This window comes from Pelodiscus sinensis, chromosome 21 (assembly GCF_052426305.1).
Source record: "Pelodiscus sinensis isolate ZL-2025 chromosome 21, ASM5242630v1, whole genome shotgun sequence".
Lineage (NCBI taxonomy): Eukaryota > Metazoa > Chordata > Testudines > Trionychidae > Pelodiscus > Pelodiscus sinensis.
In genome coordinates this window covers 9,951,986-9,973,740 of record NC_143072.1, presented here as the reverse complement: position 1 = coordinate 9,973,740, position 21,755 = coordinate 9,951,986, and the positions used below count along the sequence as shown (strand labels likewise).

At 56.1% G+C, this 21,755-nt stretch overlaps 2 protein-coding genes across 3 annotated transcripts; both read left to right on the top strand.

The window, feature by feature from the left end:
• Positions 1–376: 376 nt before the first annotated feature.
• Positions 377–14,006, top strand: TRIM50 (tripartite motif containing 50). The gene is made up of 7 exons (XM_006115871.5): positions 377–1,066; positions 4,648–5,115; positions 9,030–9,125; positions 10,167–10,397; positions 10,868–10,890; positions 11,731–11,855; positions 12,135–14,006. The coding sequence occupies exons 2-7, from the start codon at positions 4,711–4,713 to the stop codon at positions 12,728–12,730; spliced, it is 1,476 nt and encodes a 491-aa protein (XP_006115933.3). The 5' UTR covers positions 377–1,066; positions 4,648–4,710; the 3' UTR covers positions 12,731–14,006.
• A 1,910-nt stretch (positions 14,007–15,916) lies between these two features.
• Positions 15,917–21,504, top strand: NSUN5 (NOP2/Sun RNA methyltransferase 5). Of its 2 annotated transcripts, XM_089772159.1 has the most exons (11): positions 15,917–16,085; positions 16,474–16,596; positions 16,673–16,844; positions 17,224–17,332; positions 18,099–18,237; positions 18,851–18,966; positions 19,784–19,962; positions 20,192–20,396; positions 20,626–20,784; positions 21,192–21,207; positions 21,244–21,504. In XM_089772159.1, exons 1-11 carry the CDS (start codon positions 15,993–15,995, stop codon positions 21,298–21,300), a joined length of 1,368 nt encoding a protein of 455 aa, XP_089628285.1. In that variant the 5' UTR covers positions 15,917–15,992; the 3' UTR covers positions 21,301–21,504. The 2 variants fall into 2 exon arrangements, with proteins under 2 accessions (XP_089628285.1, XP_075761138.2); XM_075905023.2 differs by having other exon boundaries at positions 15,918–16,085; positions 21,192–21,504.
• Positions 21,505–21,755: the final 251 nt, after the last annotated feature.

The following is a 21,755-nucleotide window of genomic DNA, read 5'->3' as shown; positions in this document are numbered from 1 at the left end:
GGTGGGGAGCCGGTCAGCAACTGGACGCGCCAGTAAGAAACTGTCAGTTGCGGGGCAGTGGGGGGGGCTGCCGGCTTTGTCCTGGGAGGCTTCAGGCAGGCTTGGCAGCTGGCTCCCAGGGAGGGGCTGCTTCAGCTCAGGAGCTGATTTGTCTTGTGTACACCAAGTTTCACCTCACTTTTACACGACTAGCTTATAAAATCAAACACAAAAATATCACAATGCCATATTTCTGAAAAACTGCAGCTTTCTAATTTTTACCATATAATAATGAAATCAATTATGCCCCCTTCCTTCCCCCCCCCCCCCCCCCCCCCGCCGGGGTTGAGAAACACTGATACAGAGCAGTATAAATAAGTCACTGTAGGAAATTTGTATCTGTACTGACTTTGCTAGTGCTTTTCATGTAGCCTGTTGTAAAACTAGGCAACTATCTAGATGAATTAATGTATCCCAGAAAGACCTCTGTGTCCCCCCCGTAGTACCCCTGGTTGAGAACCCCATTGCACATGGGACCTCCTTGGAAGCCACATCCTGACTGAAGTGACCCTCTGAGGCTCTTATCAAGTGTGGAGCTCTCGGTGGCTGGCCATTCAGTCATATGATGTGTGTGTTTACACCTGATTTACAGCCAGCACAACTCTGTATCAGCTGGGGGAGTGGAACAAGGGGCGTTTGTGGCATGAGGTAAGCACCACAGATTGGTGTGGGAAGATAGCAAGGCACTTGTTGTTTTGTACTCATTTGCTCCATGTCTGCAGGCTGCAGTGGGTCCCTTCTTTTAGTACACTTTGGGCCAACTTTGAGGAGACAAGAGGAGCCGTTCTCAGCAGGACTTGAAGAAAAGGGAAAGATAAGTGAACATGACAGCGCTTTTGCTTTGCTGCTGTTGAAGCTGCGTTTCCATCATTTCCAATAGCTGGATTCTGCCCTCCCGAGGCAACTGAACTTTTCTGTCAGTCAAAGACAGGCCGAATAATATCCCTCAGGGTGTGATCTTTTGCTGAGTGCCCTGCTGCTGTGAAGGCGTGAGCAAGGGAACAGAAGATAGTCTGAGCAGCGGACGGTGAGTAGTGCTGGCTTCTGAGGCTCTTTGAGGGCCGTAAGGTCTAACAGGAGGAGTTTCTTTTGCAAACCGTCTCCAGTCTATGAATTGACAAGCCATAAAGTATTGAACTTGCTTCATCTCAAGCCTTTCTCCTTGCTTCAGTAAGTCAGCCAAGATTGAGAGACCTGGCTTCCATCAGTATCCCATAATGCCTGCCCTGACGACTGTGCTCAGTGTTTTGTGATTTCTGATGTCCTGCAGGCCAGCGCCCTTCCCCTTTCAAAGCTCTGGGAAGTGTCTGACAGCTGAGGGAGCTGCTCCCTTGGGGAACAAACAAAAAGTAAATAATTGGGATGCTCCTGCTCTGCCCTGCCAGGAACCCAGCGGCAGGCAGGCGGCTGCAGGGAGAGGGGGACAGACACTGTGCTGCTCTGACGTTCCTCAGCATGGTGAGCTCACAGAGCCACTCGTGAGGCTGCTCCCAGCAGCTGAGGAGACTGAGGGAGAACTCCGAGGGAATCCCAAGGAGTGCAGGGATCAGCTCTGCCTTCCCACAGCACTGCACTGTGGGGTGCTTACCCACAATGCTTTGCTCTAGCTGTGGACAGAGGAGCTAGCAATATGGCCTTGAAATGTCAACAGTGGGAGGTAGAAAAATCATTTTGATGGGTTTTCAGTTTTTCATGTTAACAGCACTTTTGTCACCAAACCTTCCCAGCGTAGACACGGCCTGAGTGAGAGGGATTTCCTGGCAGTGGCTAGCCCTTTGCAAAGATGCTTTCTCCTTACTAATATTGTCTCCAGCTGGCTGGGCTGGGCTGGAGCCTGCTGCTTTTAGTCTCAGTGCTAGGTGCTCTAAACATTGAGAGACCCAGAAGAGGTGCTATTCAAAGTCGCTCAGTGATCCATGTTGCGTGTGTAGAGTGCAGCTGGCATCTGAGCATGTGTGATTCACAATCCCCAGTTCCTATGTCCAGGAGCACAACAGAGAAACCTAATGTATCCAATCTTCCCTCGCTGCCCCCTACGGCGGTTGAGCAGGACGGGAATGAGGAGGGGTCACTGGAGAACTCTGCAGGGGAGAAAGAGAGCCCATCACACATTATTGTAGCCACTGCAGTGCTTTTCCCCAGACTTGAGCTAATGCTCCTAAAGCATCAGCATGCCATTGGCTGACACTGAACACCATGAAGTGACTCTGCGTGATGAGAATGGATCTGTGGCTTGTGTTTCTAGCCATTTCCCTTCTATCTCTGGGCCTGACGCCCGCGTGGGAAGGCCTGGAATATTGGAAGTATCCAGCTGGAGTTAGCAGCAAGCCTGGCTGTGTTTCTCACTCAGCCTGCTCAGGAGTGAAAGTGCAGCTAGTGGGTGGGTCAGCAGATGCCGGCTGCATGGAGCAATGGTTCCCGTGTTCTGGCTGGAATATGACATGTTAGAGGAGGTGCTGTCAGTCACCCCACTCCAGGCATAAAAGCGGTTAAAATAGCCCTGGGAGAGGGCTGTCCTGGAGCCAATCAGAGGGGGCTAGAATCAGCCAATCAGGGCTAGGCTATGCCCTATAAAAAGGGCTCCCACAGACAGAGCACACTGTTGCTCCAGCCTGAGAGGGACCTGGTAGCCTGCCAGCATAGGCACCATGGACAGAGCTGTGCTGGGGAAAGGCAGGGTGAGCCAAGGGAGCTCTGGCCTGAATAAGCCCAGGCACAGGAGCCCAGGGAGGTGCAAGGGCTGCAGGGCGGCAGCTAGGGTAGCAGCTCTCCCCCCACCCCTTGACAATTCAGGTTGCAGTTTGCAGTGTGGGGAATGGACAACAGGTAGCAGCAGACAATATACAGCCAGAATAGTGCTCCGGTGCTGAGCTAGTTCCCAGAGTGACCAGTGGGTGGCGCCGTGCTGGTGAGTCACAACTTGTTACAGAGCCCTTCGGTTAGCACAGAGAGCGCAAAGCTAAGATGTTGTCCATCTGGCTTGGCCAGACCAGCCAAGCTGCCCAGGCTTCATTTCAGGCTTCCTGTCCCCTCTCCCTTTCCACGGCAGAGCAGCCCAGCCTCTCCCAAAAGTACTGCATCCCCTGCCTGGTACCTGTCAGTCCCTTATTCCCAAGCCGGCCTCTGCTTAGCTTTCCTGCTGGGGGTGGGGGGAGCCACCCTTCCTCATGGTCATTGGTTGCTAGGTGTGAATGGAAGTTCCCCCACTCTCTTCATTGAAAATCTGAGAAGAGGGATCAGCCTCAGCCTCAGTCTCAGCCAGTCCCTTAATGAGCCATGAAGTCTGGCTTGGCCAGTAAGGTGACACCTCATGTCTCCTGTGCTGCCCCCAGGAGCAGACTTAACCCTGGAACTCTGCAATGCAAAATATGGGAGAAACTGAGGCACTCACAAGATTTTTAAAAAATTACAGAAAATTCCCCCTTTATCACAGGTTTCTTGGCCTTTTTCATGGCCAAGACATTGCTGATAAGAATTCCATGCACCCGAGTCTCTGCTTTTTCTCACATGTTAAGTTTCTTTCCCTCCAGCTGCTCCTGTTGCCGGTTGCGGGAGAATCATAGATGTATGGAAACGGGCGGGGGGAGGGTATTTGTGGGCCTGATGGTAGTAGCAGTGCCTAGCAAGTACCTTGGGACATTCAGTCTAGGCAATCACTGTTATCACATGCAAGTCAGGCATCTGCAGAGCTGTCAGAGGCTTTCCAGCAAGCGGGTGCATGTGCACACCCTGCAATGTCACAGCACCTAGCAGGAAATCCTCCACCAGGCCTGACTCCAGCAGCGAGCGGGGGGGGGGGACAGATCAAACCTGGATTTTGCAACTGTTTCAGAAATGGATTCTCCACCCCTGTGAATGAAGGAGAGAGGTTCTTCTAACAGTTGTGCTCTAGCAATGATTTGGGGGCAGGCCTCTGGCCTGGTGCTCTTTGCGGGGTCAGACCAGCTGGTCACAGTGGTCTCTTGTGGCCTTAGGAGCTGTGAATGAGGGGTGTTTTGCTCGGCAGATTTCTGCGGATGGTTCTTGCACAACCATCTAGTCCTGTCTCCTTATTGGCTTTCTTCCCCCATTCAGTGTGATAGCTCCCATGGGCAGCTATGGGGTTTGAGACAAGCATTGAACAGAGACTGCTAGAAACAGGAACAAGTCCAGGGCCAACAAGGGAGTGCCCCAGCTGTCCAGGGAAACCCCACTCCACTCCCCTCTCTAACCCAGGCAGGCGCCTTAGCCTGGCCTTGCAGCTGCTCATAACACGTGGGCTCCAGCTGGCTAAGGGGGGAAGTAAGCTCCACCGGTGCCCTTATAAAAGCAGCCCTATTCTGCGTAACTGGGACAGGCGCCCACTTGAGCTGATTGCAGCTGCTGCAACCACGCCGGGAGGGGCCCAGCGGAGCAGGGTCTCCAAGGGCAGCGGGGCCCAAGTCATTCACCACTTCAGAAGCTAAACCAACTCCTCACACCCCATGGGCAGCCAGTGTGGCTCACAAATACCAGTGGCACGTGCTTCGGGGGTGTGTTCGGGGGTTATTCAGTTAAACGTCCCACGGGGCTGGTGGGTGTCCCCTGGGGGTACCTAGGCGCTGCTCTCCTTAACTCCATGTTCTCCAGCCCAGGCATCCTTTCTCCAAGACTGGGCCGAGCCACTGAGCCAGGACAGGGTACCGTGGCGGGATGGCTCGGAAGATGAGCATCAATGAGCTGGAGGACCAGCTGCTCTGCCCCATCTGCCTGGAGGTGTTCAAGGAGCCGCTGATGCTGCAGTGTGGGCACTCCTACTGCAAGGCCTGCCTGGGGTCCCTGGCGTGCGGCCTGGACCAGCAGCTGCTGTGTCCCGTGTGCCGCCAAGCCGTGGACTGCAGCACCTCGCCGCCCAATGTCTCGCTGGCCTGCCTCATCCAGGTGCTGCAGAACATCGGCCCCTCGGACCCCAGCCAGGAGTCCTGCCCCTTCCACCACAACCCCCTCAGCCTCTTTTGTGAGCAGGACCAAGAGGTGATCTGCGGCCTGTGTGGCATCATCGGGGCACACCGGCAGCACAAGCTTGTGCCTGTCTCCGCTGTGTACAGCCGGATGAAGGTAAGAGCCAGGCAGCGAACAGGCGGTCCTGGGCACTGCCTGACAGCCTCATGGCAACTGCTGGGGCCATGACTGGTCTCCTTGGAGGGCAAGCAGGAAGGAGCTGGGTGGTGTTCAGGAGAGTCAGCGGGATCAAAGCTCCTTTGGATAACAACCGCGTACGTGGGTGGTGGGTGAACTTGCCTCCCCCAGCCCTGACACCCAGGCCCCCCTGGGAGCCAAGTGCTCCCCTGCACAAAGGGAACGTCTAGACTACAGGCTTTTGTTGACAGAAGTTTGGTTGACAGATACTGTCAACAAAGCTTCTGTCGACAAAGAGCGTCTAGACTACATTCAGTTCTGTTGACAAAGCAAGCTGCTTTGTTGACATGACAGTGTAGACACAAAGGACAGTGTAGATGCAATAACGCCTCCAGTCCACAGAACTCTGTCGACACAAGGCGTTATTCCTCGTAAAAAGAGGTTTACCAGCGTCGACAAAACTGCTGCGTTCTGTCGATGTTCTGTCGACAGGACTCAGCGGTAGCGTAGACGCAGGTTTAGTTTTGTCGACAAAACCCTGTAGTCTAGACACACCCTAGAGAGGCAGGCCCTTTCCCAGGAGCATGGGGAAGGAGGGCAGGCGGCATGTGGCCCCACCCTTCCCCAGTTGCGGGAGCTCAGGAAGGGCAGGCGATGCATTGGGCGGCCTCCTCGGCCCCAAAGCATGGGCAGAGCCCACCCCAGCCTCACTGCCCCAGGAGCCATGGGGGGATGGCGTATGGGCAGGGCCAGCTGGGCATTGCCTTCCCTTGCTTCTTATACCCTTTGCCCATGATAGAAATGAAGCTGCCCTGCTGCCCATCCCAGCCATCCTGTGCTGCCAGGGTCTCACTGCTGTGGTTACTCCAGCTGGCTGTGCTCCAGCTGTGCCCCAGGGGTTGCCATTGCACCCACCAGACCGAGGTCTGCACGTGCCCTCAATGCGGGCCTCAGACCCACCAGGGTGTCACTCAAGGGAGCATCAATCAGCACCAGAGCAAAGGCTCTGACCATTGAAGCTGCATATTGGGAGGCCAAGAAAAGCTGCTTCACACCAGCGGCTTAGGCCTCTGTTATTAGCAGCCCGTCTGTTCAGCCCTGAGCTGAACCATCCAGTTCTGGGTGCCCCCAGGTCCCGATCCCAGCTTGGGCCTGTCTCTATCGCCTTGCAGGCACCGGGCTGCTGTGTCTCCATGACTCATGCAGGGGCACTCGACAGCCCAAGGGTCTGACTGCAGGGGGGAGGTCCTAGTGCCTCTGTTCTAGCCCCGAGGGGCCAGTGACTGGCTCCATCCACCCCCTGGAGCTGGTCTGCCAATCTGCATGGCTGCCTTTCCCGCTCTGTCAAATCAGGAGAGCAACACCGACCCACCTCCCCACAGCTGGGAGGGTTAACCTCTGGCTGAGAGAGTGGGGCAGAGCATGGAGGCCTGAGGTAGGTGGCTGGGTGCTGGAGGGAGGGGCAGCCGTGTTCTTTGTTTACTCCAGAGTTCTTTCATCTCGCATGCCGGGGTGTTCCAAGGGGCTGATAAGAGCTGAGATAAGGTGGCAGGAAAGCTGGGAGACAGAGGCTGTAGCTGGAACCCTGGGTGCTGAGCTGGTGATGTAGCCAGCCAGGGTCCCTTCCAGCAGATCATGTGATAGCCCAGTCAATGGCGAAGCAAAGCCTCAGCCCCAGGTCCTGTCTGCTCCTGACAGCACGTAGGGGTGTGAGGCACGAGGCGCGTGTCCGGCCCAGTTGGTTTCTCGAGGACCTAGTCAGACGTGGGGAGCATCTGGGGTCAGACTCTCCTCTCTCTACTCTGGTTCTGGAACCTGAATGTGCTTAACAGGAGCATGTGCTCAAAGGCTCTTCTGGATCCCGCCTGCTGCCCTCAGTGTAAACGAGGCCTAACGACACTGAGGCAGCTTTTGGTGCAGAGCCCGCAGGGATGGAGGGGTGAGGGGGGAGATTTACTGCAGAAGAACCCACTCCCTGACATCTGACTAGTGAACTGTTTGATCTGGCTTCGCTGCCAGATCTTCCTGTACCAGCTCACCCGGAAAGGGCAGTGAGCAATGCCCACACCTCAGGTTGGAGGAAGGGCACTGTGGTGATTCATCATTATTAATCATTGGGAACAGGGGCTAACACTGAATAAATTCAAATCAGAGGCCATAGAGATAATGGTCGTGCTATGAGGATACAAGGCTAAAACTGAAGGACAGGAAATGGCCTCAGGACTTCATCTAGTCCTTTCCCAGCTCTGAGGCAGAGCCAAGCAAACCTGGGCCCACCCTGACAGCTGATGGCCAGCTCTCTTCTCTAGACCTCCAGTGACAACCTCCTTTGCAAGCCAATTCCAGCGCTCGCTATCCGTGTAACTAGGAAGCTTTTCCTAACATCCAACCTAACTCTCCATCGCTGCAGATGAAGCCCATTGCTTCTTGTCCTACCTCCAACGGACACAAAATTAATCACTGTCCTCTGGAACATTAGCATATTGGCAGACTTGTCAGGTCTCCCTTTATCATGACTGAGCACATCCAGGCTGTGTCTAGAAGGGCAAGTTTTTCCGCAAAAGTGGCCGCTTTTGCGGAAAAACTTGCCAGCTGTCTACACTGGCCACTTGAATTTGCGCAAGATGATCTAATGTAAGATTGTCAGTGTTCTTGTGCAAATACTATGATGCTCCCGCAAGAGGGCCAGTGTAGACAGGGGATGACTGTTTTGAGCAAAAAAGCCCCGATGGTGAAAATGGCGATCGGGGCTTTCTTGCACAAAACCACGTCTAGATTGGCACAAATGCTTTTGCGCAAATCTAGACACTCTTTCCCACAAATGCTTTTAACGGAAAAACTTTTCCGTTAAGAGCCTTTGCGGAAAATCATGCCAGTCTAGACGTAGTGCCAGGGTTTTAACCTTTCCTCAGAGGTCAGTTTATCTAGATTTCTAATCATTCTTGTTGCTTTCCTCTGGATTTTCTCTGTATCTTTCTTAAAGTGGTTCCCAAACCTGGACACAAACAGTAGAGCAAAACAATTTCCTTCCATGTTTTAAATAGGACATTTCTGTTAACACACCCCAAACTTATTTTAACTTTTTTTCACGGTATCACCTTGGCTCCCATTCCATTGGCCATCCACTGTAATCCGCCTGACCCTTGTCTGTGGTGCTACCACCTCTCCAGCTATTCCCATTGCTGTGTTAGATAAAACCCTTGCCAGTTGTAACAATGTTCAATGCTCAGGGCTTGTCCTGCTTTTTAAAACAGAGTTGGCTAACGTGATTTGAAACACCACTTACCACCCACTGTAGACACAGGTTATTCACCTCTTATGTTGGCTGGTTGTACTGTAGCAGACTCTGGGTACTAAGTACTGTCATATTTCATAGTGTGCCAGGTGGTCGTGGTTAACTCTCATGTCCGTCCAACCCCTCACAAAAAATACATAGGCATTTGTAAAATGTGATTGCCCAGCCACCATCACTGGCTGGGAAAAGAGTAGCAGGTGTCAGAGCAGAAACTGCTCTTAACTTTTTGGAACTGATGAGGTTTCCAGCTGATGATGTCCTTTAAAGAGGTGACGTAACACAGAGCGGCAGCGTAGCACTGAAGAGCCCTGGAGGTGAGCTAACGCAGAGTGGGAAAGGAGTGATTCACGACTTGCCCTGGAGCAGAGGGGAACGTGGTCTCATTGTGCCCGTGTTCCACTGGGGAAGCCAGTGAGCCAGGGGACGTGAGGTATGATTGACCCCAGGAGAACTGGTTTCCCTCCAGGGCCTGGCTGGCTGCACGGGTGGAAGGGGGGGGGATTTGGGGTCCTGCCAGGCGACTGCAGCCTGGCTCGCCCTGGGGTGCAGTTGTCTAGACTAGAGTCCAGTCTAACCGGAGCTGGTGCTGCCTTCACAGGAGGAGCTTTCAGGGCTGATAACAGAGCTCCAGCAACACAGGAGGCAGTTGGACGAGCACATCAGCAAGCTGGTTAACAACAAGACCCGGATCACAGTGAGTCCAGGGAGCTGGGAGAGGAGCCCGGGCCTAGAATGCACTGGGCTCACCTTGGGAGCAGCCCCCGTAGTCACTAAGAAGCGCACACTTCCCCTTTGTTGTCCTACCCCGGCTCCCAGCCCCGGGCAGCGTGGCTCCCATCCATCTGTAATGTCTTGTCGTAGCCTGTAGGCTCCTTGGGGCAGGGCTCCTCACTGTATCTGTTTATACAGCACCCTGCGTGCTGGAGCCCTGACCCGACTGGCCAGTAGGCACTCCAGCCACATCAATGTCAAATAATAACACAATCCTAGAGCGCCCTCTCCCCCACTCTGGGATCAGTTTTCCCATTCTCCCAGAGTCCTGGCCTACCAACCTCCCCATCCCCCCCCCCACCAGAATCTCCACGGCCCGTGACCTCTGCCTGCTGTGTAACAAGCAGGTGAAAAAGTACCTGGCTCGCCAGGGCTCCCTGCTGCTGGCAGGGGAATGGGTTTGTTCTTCATAGTGTAGACTAGAAATAGCCCTGCTTTGCAAGGGGGGAGGTGCTACCTCTTGTGGGCTGGTTGTGAAATTCATTGTTCAGAGCTGGTTTGACCCAGTGTCCTTGAAAGTCAGATAACCAGAGTAAACTATCCTGACCTGAGCTGGCTTTCCAAGAAGATCAATATCGATAGCTGCAGGGGAGGTTTGCCTGCCAGAGGAAATCAGTTTCAGGCAGTAGGAGTGCCCACACAACAAGAGCTCTATTTTGCAAACATACATGGAGGTTTGTGCATTTGGCTTCAAAACCAACGGCCTTCCAAACGTCACAAATCAAGAACCAGTGACGCAGAATAGCCAGCAGCCTCGCCTGGATCTCCCATGTGCCAGGGGGAGCACTGTGGGTTATTCTGAAGGGCGTGGGCCTGCTGTAGAAGGCAGGGGGTCTGGTCCAGGCATAACACCCTGTAAGTCGATGGACTGACTGAGTTGCGCTGGGCAGGGAGCAGGCAGGCCCACCCCAGGCCTTGCCTGGGTATCTTCCTGTGGCTCCTAGAACGTGCCATCCCCCTACAGAATGAGTCAGACGTCTTCAAATGGGTGATCCGGAAGGAGTTCCAGGAGTTGCACCACTACATCGATGAGGAGAAGGCCAGCTTCCTGGAAAGCATCGAGAGGAGGGCTGGCCACCTCATCACCTCCATCGAGTCCCAGGTCACACAGACGTCGGACGCCCTGCACAAGCTGCAGGAGATGGAGAGCTCGCTGGAGAAACTAAACAATGAGAGTCAGCTGGACTTCATCAGGGTGAGTCAGGCTACCGGGAACAGCCCTGGGCACCCTGGAGAGGTGACTGTCCTATGCCCCACAATGCAGCCCTCTCCCTAGGAAACATCGAGGTGCACCCACCAGAAAGCAGCCAGCAGGAAAGGAGCGCCAGGTACCTGCATGCAGCCTTCCAAGGAGAGCCAAGAGACGGGCACCATGGCTGTGCAGGAGTAGCCCAGACAAACTACTGTTCTCTCACACCTTCTCCAGCCCCCTCCACCGGGCAGCTGATTTCTCCTGCCTCTGTGCTCCTCAGCCCCATCCCGGTTGCCAGAGGCTCAAGGCTGAGCAGCTTCCATTGACCTCCCCGCGTGGGCAGAGAAGTGGGGGCAGCAGCGAAAGGCAGGGTCAGATGGAGACGGCTGGCCGGGGGTCCTTGACAGCATGCCCCTTACCCTGGGGCTGAGGCGGTCAGTGCTAACTCTGCCTTTGTGTGTTGTGTTTTACAGAAATACGGCTCCTTCCCCTCCAGGTGAGCATCTTACCCTCTGCCCTGGGAAGCCATCTTGGAGCCACTGGACAGCCAGAGCCCACGAAGGGGAAACCAGTCCTAGGAGTGGTTACAGGAGGGCCCTTTCATGGGGGTAGCGCAGGCATGGAGGGTTTGACTCCAGCTCTAGTGGTGAGCCAGGGCTGTGCCTGTCCAGCTGCAGTGTGCGCCCCTTCAACGTCAGTGGTGCGCAGTGTCGCCAGTATGGCTGGGACAGCCTGGCTGTGAGGCCCCAGGCCTTCTGCTCCCATGGGTTCCACTCTTCCACAGGAGAGCAGCGGAGTGTCCGTACTCCCTCCCTGTGCCCAGCACCCACTGCTGGCTCCCAGATGCTGACTCTGGGTCCTGCTTAGGGATGTGAATGAGCAGGAGCTCATCAGGTAGCACTGTCGACTACTTGATCACTCCCCCCGTCACTTTGCACTCTTAAAGGGACAGCAAGGAGCCGGCGTGCAAATACGCTGACTCCATCTCTGGTCCCCTGCCGGGTCTCAGGGCAGCACCCTGCTGCCACTCTGCATTCTGAAAGGGACACACCACTGTAGTCTCTTGGGCGGGGGACAAGAGACTGAGTCAGCATCTTAGCACACCAGCTCCACTCTGTCCCTCTAAGAGTGCAGAGCAGGAGCCGGGAGTTGTGCTGAGACCCAGTGTGAGCTGGAAGTGGGCACTTTAAGTGCCCTTCCTTAACGACTAGTCGATGGAAATTCTATTGACTACTCGACTAGCAAATGAATCACTGCTTAACATCCCTAGTTCTGCCAGATGCAGGCAACAGGGAGAGAGGCAATTCTCTCTGCATGGGAATGTCTTTCCCTCCAGGTCAGAGTTCCCTCCCCAGCACCCAGCTGAAGGGACCTTCAGCGCCATCTCCTTCAAGCCAGGTTTCCACCAAGATGACATCAAGATGACTGTCTGGAAACGTTTGCTCCGCAGAGTCCTGCCAGGTACTGCCCAGCTCATAGTGCACCCCCTGCAGCATGCTCAGGGCTGTGGCCAAGGCCCGCGCTCCCTCTGTCAGACACACGTGGGGCTGCTCGGACATAAGCCAGCTGAACTTTACATGGGTTGCTCTCCTGGCTGTGCCAGCGCTCCCACAAGGGTGCTGTCCGTGGATCTGGCCCACTAAGTGGCTTGGGGCTCTCCTGCTCCTGGTCCAACCTACAGAGCAGCCCAGCAGCTTGGGTCTCCCGTCTTGTAGTTGTCACTGGCGTGTGTTTCCTTAGCCCCAGAGAGCCTGACGCTGGACCCGGTGACAGGACACCCGCTGCTGGAGCTGACCAAGGACAACACTGTGGTGCAGAGCAGGTCCCTTGCCCAGCGTCGGGGCAGCAACCACGAGCGCTTTGATTCCAACAACTGCATCCTTGCCAGCAAGGGCTTCTCTTGGGGCAAGCACTACTGGGAGGTGATCGTAGGCACCAAAAGCCACTGGCGCCTGGGCATAATCAAGGGCACAGCGAGCCGCAAAGGCAAGCTGAACAAGTCTCCCGAGCACGGCGTCTGGCTCATCGGCCTGAAGGAAGGGAAGATCTACGAGGCCTTCAACAACCCCCGCACCATGCTGCCGCTCACGGCCCGGCCCCAGCGCATTGGCGTCTACCTGCACTACGAGAAGGGGGAGCTGACCTTCTACAACGCCGACAGCCCCGACGAGCTGGTCCCCATCTATACCTTCCAGGCGGAGTTCCAGGGCAAGCTCTATCCCATCCTAGACCTGTGCTGGCACGAACGGGGCACCAACACGCTGCCCATTGTGCTGCCCACGCCCACCATGATTCAACGTGCACGAGCGCCCAGCCCAGAGCCCTCACAGCTATAGAGCTCCACACAGAGCCCCCGTCCTGCCCACCGCTTGGAGCATCAGACCTCTCTGAGCCAGGGAGGGCTTATAGCTAGTTTGATCCTCAGGACTGGGAAGTAGGATCTGTCCCTTAAGAGCAGAGATGAGCAGGAACCAAACCAGCTTCCCTCCCCCACTCTCTGGGGAATTCAGACCCATCCCCACGGATGGGTTCCACCTTTCCCTGCTGCCTGTTCCCTGCCCATACTCCTGGATGGGGCACTGTCATGACTGATGCCTGTATCCCAGGCTGAGGGTCATGCCAAAGCAGTGGGCACAGAGAGAAATATCCTACCCCCACCCCCACCCCCAGCTGTGCAGAATTAGAGAGGATGAAACGAGAATCCAATCAGGCATGACAGAATTGTCTTACGGTGTCAGCTGCTCCTTCAACAATCCTGTTCTCTCTCCCCAATCCAACTGCTCCCCTTAACACAGTGAATCCCAGCCCATGTATGCATGTCCTTATATAGCCCTGAGGAATCTCCCAGTCCCACTACTCAACCTTAGCACCCTTCATCCTTTCAGAGCCAGAGCACAGTTCATTCTGTCTTACGTGATGTGACCTGGGATGTCACTACACACCGTGGAGCTGCTGGGTGGAGTTAAATGTGCCCTAGCGCAGGAGGCTTTCCCCAAATGTCACAAATACACTGCGGTTCAAATCCCTCCCCAGTCTGCAGGGATTACCCCCCAATGCAACAGCTTAGTTAACTCCGTACATGTCTCAATCCAATGACAAACACCCATTGGTGGAGGCTATTTTGAGTGCAAACTGTACCGTACCTTCACTGTTGTCTTTGATTGGGATTCCCAGGAGTGTGAGCTCATGGAGCAATCAAGACTCGTTAACCTAGTGGTTTTCCCATCAAATGAAAGCACCATAAGACCTTTAGCAATCTACTTCCCAGATGGATTTGCAACAAAGTAATATATCCGCTGACAAAGGATTGAAGCCACTAAGGAGAGTCACAAGAGGGGAGTGGCACTGGGACTTTTAAAAAAGGAAGCCTTTCCCATCAGCAAATTCAGAGAGAATATCAGGGCCAGAAGGCAGGGTTGTAGAGGGATGGCATGTAGGGAAGCAAAGAAAAGAAGGGTCTTGGGACCCTGAAAAGCATGATCAAAACCCAAATGGCTCTGAGAGTGGTATGAATGCCAGGAAAAAAAATCTGCATGTAGATTTTTGTTAATTTCCAAAGCTTTGTTGATCTCTTGTGCTTTATCTGTGAATAAAGGGTGATGGATTTAGAAATTCCTTTGTGTCCCTTGCCTTCACTAAGTAAGTGGGCTGGAAGTGTCTCATATACTTAGCTTTTGATGGGAAAATGCAGTGTAAGATCTTTAATGCTGCATTTTCACAGCCACTTAATTAGCCTCCTTACCACTGGCCCTACTGCTAGCGGGTGCTGTTTTCCCCTGTTCTAAAATACCTGGTAACTGTTGCCACTACATCAGGGGCTCATTTAGCTGCACATCCACTAATGTGATCTATGCCATCAAATGCCAACAATGCCCCACTGCAATGTATATTGGCCAAACTGGACAGTCTCTATGGGAAAGAATTAATGGACACAGATCAGATATCCGAAAAAGCAACACACAGAAACCTGTTGGAGAACACTTTAACCTGCTGTGATGGACCAGTCTGGGCACCGCTGAGGGCATCAGCTCAGGGCGAATTACTCAAAACCAGGGCTGCTTAGAGCCCTTGACTGGAGACCTTTCCCAAAATAGGCCACAAACCAGTCACACAGAGCGCTTCAGCTGCCAATCTGGCCAGCAGGAAGCCTCACCAGCAAAACCCCTCAGACACCTCAGTTCTCCCTGTGCCACAATCAACCCTGGGCCTTACGCACAGGTGAGAGGTTGTAAAACCCAATCTCACCAACTCCAAACAGATCCTCCTGATCCCAAAGAACCAGCCACAGTCCCCGCTCAATTTACTCTTTAGATTTTACCCACAAGAGCATGCTGGGCCAATGTTTTAGCATCTAATTTATTTATTAATAAAAGAAAGAAAAGGTAGAGAGAAAGATTGTTATCAATTACCAAATTCTTGGTGCAGGTTCTCAGCAGAGATGTTACAAACTGCTAACTTAGAAGTCTCTGTTATACATCCTGTATCAGGATGGGTCAGCAATCCTTCCCAGCTCTGTCCCTCGCAAGGCTGCATCTGGGATCAGTAGCAAGATTGAAGACAAACCGGAGACAGCCTCATGGCACTTTTATATCTCTGGTGTCTCCCAAACTGGAGCAGGTCATATGATCAAATGACCTATCTTTGTTTCACATGCAAGTAGCCATTATGCACTGGCCATTATGTGCAAGCTCATGGTCCCATCTACGTGTTTTGTTAGTCTTTAAGGTGCTGCTACAGTCTTTTAAGGTGCTAAAAGTTTTTCCAGCTACAGACTAACTTGGCTACCCCTCTGATGCTTTTGGTAACTGTTAGCTCCTCATGTGAGGAGGTGGTTGTGTAGGGTTACCCGTATTTGAACTTTCAAAAAAGAGGACATGCCTGAGAGGAAGTGTATCTGTATCAGTACCTACCAATTCACGTTGTACTGTGTTCTATTAATACAAGATGAGTTGGTAGATACTGATACAGATACACCCCCTCTCAGGCGTGTCCTCTTTTTTGAAAGTTCAAATATGGTAACCCTGTGGCTGGTGCTGTGGTGCGCGCTTCCCTTGGCTCCAAGGTGCCACAGGCCTGCCCACGTGGCCGCTTTGGCTAAAAGCATCTTTTACCACCGTTACCCACAATGCAGCAGTGGGGCTGGCCTGCTGTTACCCACAATGCAGTGCACGGGGCACCCACCTTTACCCACAATGCAGCAGGCAGGTAGCCCACCATTACCCACAATGCAGTGCGAAGGGTGCCCCTCTTTACCCACAATGCAGCGGGCGGGCGGGCCGGCCTGCCTCACCCACAGTGTACCGCGGCCCCCGTCGCTGTGCCTGTTTCCCCGGGTGGTGCACATCCGCGCCTGCCTCGGTGCACGTAACAACATTTATTCCGCGGGAGAATGGAAAAGATGAAAGGGACCATCGGCCGTTACCCACCATGCACCGGGCTCTTGCGCATGCGCTCCTCGATCGCTCCCCTGCCGTGCGCCTCGCGGGGGCGGTGCTACTGGAGAAGGGCGGGGCTTTCCAGAGCGGCGAGCCGGAAGCGGAAGTGGGGCTTGTCGGCTGTTGCCCCGCGCGCGGCCGGGTACGGGGGCCGGGCCGGGTCATGGCGCTTTACAGCGCGGCCGCCTCCGTCCTGGTCGGGCTGCAGCGCCGCGACGGCTCCCTCAAGAGCCTGGTGTACGAGAGCCGCGCCCAGGTGGGGGCGGGGCTCGGGGGGAGAGTCGGGCGGGGGGGCTGGGCTCACGGGGGGGGGGGGAGGAGAGTCGGGCGGGGGGGCGGGGCTCACGGGGGGGGGAGGAGAGTCGGGCGGGGGGGCTGGGCTCACGGGGGGCGGCGGGGCTCACGGGGGGGGGGAGAGTCGGGCGGGGGGGCTGGGCTCACGGGGGGGGGGGGGGGAGGAGAGTCGGACGGGGGGGGGGAGAGTCGGGCGGGGGGGGGGGGCTGGGCTCACGGGGGGCGGCGGGGCTCACGGGGGGGGGAGAGTCGGGCGGGAGGGGAGAGTCGGGCGGGGGGCTCTCAGGGGCGAGGGGTGGGGGGGCAGAGCCAGGTGAGGGGCCCCCAGCTCACAGGGCATCTCCCCACAGAACGTGAAGCAGCTCTACGCCCTGGTGTCGGAGACCCTGCGCTACTCGCCGGTGCTGGACTCCATCATGGCTGGGGCTGGCCTGCTGAAGGCTGAGAAGAAGCTGTCCCCCCACTTAGCCAAAGTAAGGCCTGGTACTGCCCTGCCTGTCACGGGGGTGCCCTGGGGCGGATGCCCTGACCCCGTCTGTCTTGCGGCAGGTGCTGGTGTATGACCTGCTCTTTGGCAAGGGTCTGAAGTGCGGGGGCCGCTGGAAAGTGCTGGTGCTGAAGCACCGGGCCCGCCTGCAGGCAGAGCTTGCCCGTCTCAAGGTGCACAGGAAGGTGAACTGCAACGAGGACCTGCTGGCACCCACCGAAGCGGGGAATCAAGGTGAGAGTGGGGGCTCTTCCCAGCAGGCAGGACTCTAGACTGGGACTCCCCTTGGGGAAAGAGACCCAGAAGGATTCTTATGCCCGTCTCTGGGTAAGATGACTGCTTCTGCAGTGCTAGAGTGTTCTCTGTATGCCTGCCATCATTTCCCTAGGGATGAGGTCGCGTATGGCCAGTGATTTCCAAATTCATTCGTCTAGGCCTGTTTGAATTGGGCACATGATTAACCTGTGAGGTGGCAAATGGACCTGCAGACAGGGCTGAGCATGACCTGGTCTGTCTTGTCTGTGTCTATGTGGAACCAGCTGGAGTATTCTAGCGTCTCGGGTGATTTGGGAAAGGGGGGACGCACATCTCTCTGCCTGTGTTGCTTCCCCAGCCCCTCAAGTGCCACGCTACGTCCGAGTGAACACCCTTAAAACCTGCCTGGATGATGTGGTTGACTATTTCAAACGCCAGGGCTACTCCTACCAAGGCAGGGCAGCCAGGTAAAGCCAATTTCTGCCTGTCCCTGTGTACTGTGCTCTGGTCTTCACTGGCCTGCCAAGCTGATACCCAGTCCCAGATGGGGGAGAGAGGAGGCCTTGCAATTACCTGAGTTACCTTCCAAACAATCAAAGGTTGGCACCTCAGGCAGCCAGAAGTTGGTGGTTCTCAGGTTAAATTATTTGCTGGCTTCACGCTTAATCTGAAAGACAAATCTCTATGAACACACGCATGTCCAAACCATTGTCGTTTGTTGCTAGTTAATGAGTCTATTGTAAAAAATGATACGAATGTCAAAGCAGACATTCAGCTGCAGCAAGCCTGGGGACAAATTAAGCCCTGACTGGGGTATTGGGGAAGGTGGAGGAGCCATGGGAGTGGGTGAGTGGCTGGGCAAGAGAGGCAGAGGGGATCAGATTCTGAAGCCCCATGGCCAGTGGATGGGGGTGGAGCCACCTTTGTGGGGATGGAAGCTGCTGCCCAGCCACCCCAGGGTTGAAGTGCAAAGCCTGAGCCCTGCCACACCTGGGAAGGTGGGGAACTTGCCAGCTGCCTGTTCCTCCAGCGTTGTGCCCCAGGTATCTCCAAAAGGAGGCAGGACCCAACCCCTGCTGGCAGTGACAGCAGCCAACACCCAGGCAATGCATTCGGAAGCCAGGAGAGGGGGAAATCACTTGGCCTCTGGAGGACTTATGAGCTTTGGGGAAGCAGGATCTGTACTCCACTGAATCAGCTTCTTCCTCCCTACCCCCTGCTGCCTCTGAGCAGATTGGAGGAGCTGAGCTCCCTCTCAGGAAAGCAATTCCTCCTGGATCCCCACCTGCCCGATCTGCTTGTCTTCCCGTCACAGACAGACTTCCATAAGGACCGACTGTACGTCGCAGGGCACATCATCCTGCAGGACAAGGTGGGGGGCACTGGGGCAAGAGGAGCCATTCTGGCGGGGGTGGAAAACTCAGGCTGAAGAAGTGCCAGGGGGTGACTGCTGGGGAATGGAGGGAGGTGTATGGTGGGTGTGACAAGGTGATGAGGGAAGGGTGTTTTTAGGTCACAGCCTCAGGTATTTTGTAGCAAACTCGAGACTTTCTGATCCAGCCGAAGAGAGATCTAGGAAGTGGGAAATAGGTGCCTGAAGGATCATGCTGTCCCTGTACCGCTTGATCTGCTGCAGATGTTTGCACTGACAGCTCCTAAGTGCGCTGTAGAAAGTGCCTGAGGCAAGCTGGGGTGCTGACTCTCGCTGGATCTTTGTGCTAAAGAGCAGTAAAACCGTTGAGTGTGTCACCCCTGAAGCCTAATAAGGCCAGTTCAGTGTCAACACCCCCAGAAGGAAAATGGGATCAATGTTACCTCTCTCAGCTGCTGTCTCAGGCTCTCTGCAGACTCAGGCAGATGCCACTGCGCTGGTTACTGTGTGCATGCAGCAGGCAAGCACCACCCTGAGCTGCGGGCGGGTTGGAAGAGGGAAGATGGGGGGGAAATACTGCTGGTGCAGAGCTGACTGGTGGTGTCTCTTCTAGGCCAGTTGCCTTCCTGCCTTTCTTCTGAGCCCCCCCTCAGGGTCCCATGTAATTGATGCCTGCGCTGCCCCTGGAAACAAGACCAGCCACGTGGCCGCCATCCTGAAGAACAAGGGGTGAGTGTGATCTGGGGGACCTGGCAGAAGGAAGTGGACGGGGTAGCTGTGGAGCCCAGGGCAGAGTCCAAGAGGCCGTCCTGGCGCTGTTACGAGAAGCAGTTTTCTCAGTGCCAGGCACAAAGCCCTGACCTAGCAGCTGTTCTGAGGCGAACAGGTCTCTTTGGAAGAAGGGGCAGCGCAGAGTCCGGTGTGTCCTGCAGCAAGCCTGGTGTTGATTGCAGCTTGGCCAGAGAGAATCGGGCTGAGAACACCAGGGCGTGGGGTTGAAGGCAGGACTGCATGAAGGGAAAGGGGCAGGCAGGCACTTGGGGAGTGAGTAGTTTAGCTCTTGCATGTAGGAGTTGGGAGCTTGACTTACTAGCTCTATCCCTGTCTGAAAGCAGTCTGGCCCTGGGCTGTGTCTGGGGACTGGTGACAGAGCACCAGCTGGAGAGTGAGGCCGGGGCGGAAGGGAGAGGGGTGCTTAAAATCTCCCAGAGACTCACATCTGGCAGCCAGGAACAGAGAGTCCTAGACAGCCCCCGAGATGAGTGTTTTGTGCCATGAGGGGCAGCTGTGCCCAAGGCCCCTGCAGTGCAGGGAAACTCGGATCTCCCCTGATATGACCTGTGCCCACCGGCTGAAGAGGAGGGCGAATCCCCCGCTCCCTGCATGCTGCTGGCTCCCTGCAGCGGTGGGTGAATTGGCTCAGGGATGTGCTTGGTCACACTGCTTTGCCGATGGAGGATTTGTGTTCGCCTGGGGTGGGGGGGCGGGGTCTGGCAGCTACGGCAGGTAACGGTTCCTGTATTGCTCTCTGGGGTGTTACCTTCAGGCAGATCTTCGCCTTTGACCTGGACCCCAAGCGCTTGGCCACTATGAGTACCATGCTGGTGCGGGCTGGGGCTACCTGCTGTGAACTGGCCAATCAAGACTTCCTGGCAGTTGATCCCAGGGATCCCAAGTACAGCAAGGTGACCTACATCCTCCTGGACCCCTCATGCAGCGGCTCAGGTGAGGGGGAGGGAGCCAGGTCTGTGCAGTACAACCGGGGGGGGGGGGGGGGGGTTACGTCCACTGGGCGTGCCTGTCTGAGCCACGCTGAAACCCTGCTTCCCTCCGGCCTAGGGGAAGGATCCTGGGGCCCTGCCCCCACCCCGGGATACACTGAGCTCAGTGGGGGTTGCTGGAGAAGACATTGGGGGGGGCCCAGCATGATCCATGCCTTTGACCCTTTCCCCAGGAATGGTGAACCGGCTGCCAGGCGAGGAGACGGCGCCCAGCTCGGAGCGGCTGCGGGCACTGGCTGCCTTCCAGCGCAAGGCCCTGGGCCATGCTCTACGCTTCCCTGCTCTCCAGCGCCTGGCTTACTCCACGTGCTCCGTGCAGCAGGAGGAGAATGAGGATGTGGTCCGGGACGTGCTCCAGGAGCATGGCTCAGCATTCAGGTACCAACTCCTGGGCTGGGAATGGAGGGGGCTGGACTGTCACTGCCCACTGGGCAGGGGCTGAGCAGGCCACAGCGCCTGCTCCCTGTGTCCTGTTGGTAGGAGGAAGGGGACTGGGGCAGCTGTGAAGCCCAGGGCAGAGTCCAAGAGGCCATTCTGGTGCTTGGGCCTCTGTGTAGGAGCCTGGCTGGGTCACTGAGCTTCGTTGTGATCTTGTCCTTGCTTGCAGGCTGGTAAATGTGCTGCCTTCCTGGCCCCACAGGGGCCTGGCCACCTTCCCAGGTGCGCAGTGCTGCCTCCGAGCCTGCCCCGCAGCCACACTGACCAGCGGCTTCTTCGTGGCGCTGCTGGAGAGGCAGCAGGAATGCTCCGGCCAGGGCGCCTGCAGGTGAGAGCTCTGCAGCATGAGCAGAAGGGCTGGGCTTGGCCCTGCCCTGAAGGCCCAAGTTAGAAATCCCCCAGCTGTGGGGGCAGGCTGGCAGCACCGTGCTCTCAGCATGCTGCACCCTTCAGCACCTGGGCAGGGGAACCCTGCAGGCTGGATTCCCCAGTCCTTGGGCCTGGGGCAGGGAGCTGCAGGCCCTTGGGGAAGGGCGTGGATTGGAGCCCCTGAGGAGGGTGATGGCCTGGGAGGGAAAGTGGCTGGTGGTGGGCAGGAGCAGTGTGCCACAGTGGGAGCCCCCTTGTGGAGTGGGCAGGGCTGAGGAATGGAGGCTGGCACAGGCAGGGGCAGGCTGGCTTTGTCCTGCCCTGCTAGCATTAGCCACTCAGGCTGCCTGTGGCTCTTGGTTGCAGCTCCCTTCCTGCTGAGGCGGCTGGAGGAGCAGAGCCGTCCCAGGCTGCTGAGGGAAGGGGCCCGTGTGCAGCCCGCAAGAAGAGGCGGAAGAGCCGCTGTGTGAAATGAGAACTGGACAGACATGGTGATGGCAGCAGTAGAGCCAGGCTCCTCCCAGCCCCCTGCCTGTTGCTGGCGGCAGAGCCTGGAGGCCACTTGAGGCTACTGCTGCGGGTGAGGTTCCGTCGGGCTGGGGGTCTGGTGCCGTGGAAAGGGGCTGCGGGGGGGCTCTAGCTCCAGCCTGGTTCACTGGAAATAAAACTTTCCAACCTGCCTGAGCCTTTGCTCTGAGTTTCTCTGAGCTCTGCTGCCTTGCGGGGCTGGGGCCCAGGACACCCCGACCTGCCCTGCTCTCCCCGCGTTGGGGGCAAAGCCAGGACTCCGCTCGCTCCGCCCAAGGATTGATTTGGGTGCAATCCAGCAGCTGAAAGTATCCCCCCCCCCCGCTGGGGGCCAAGCACACAGTGGCTATTACTGCACGGGCAGCCAGGCCCCAGGACGATGCTGCAAGAAAGAGCCAGAGC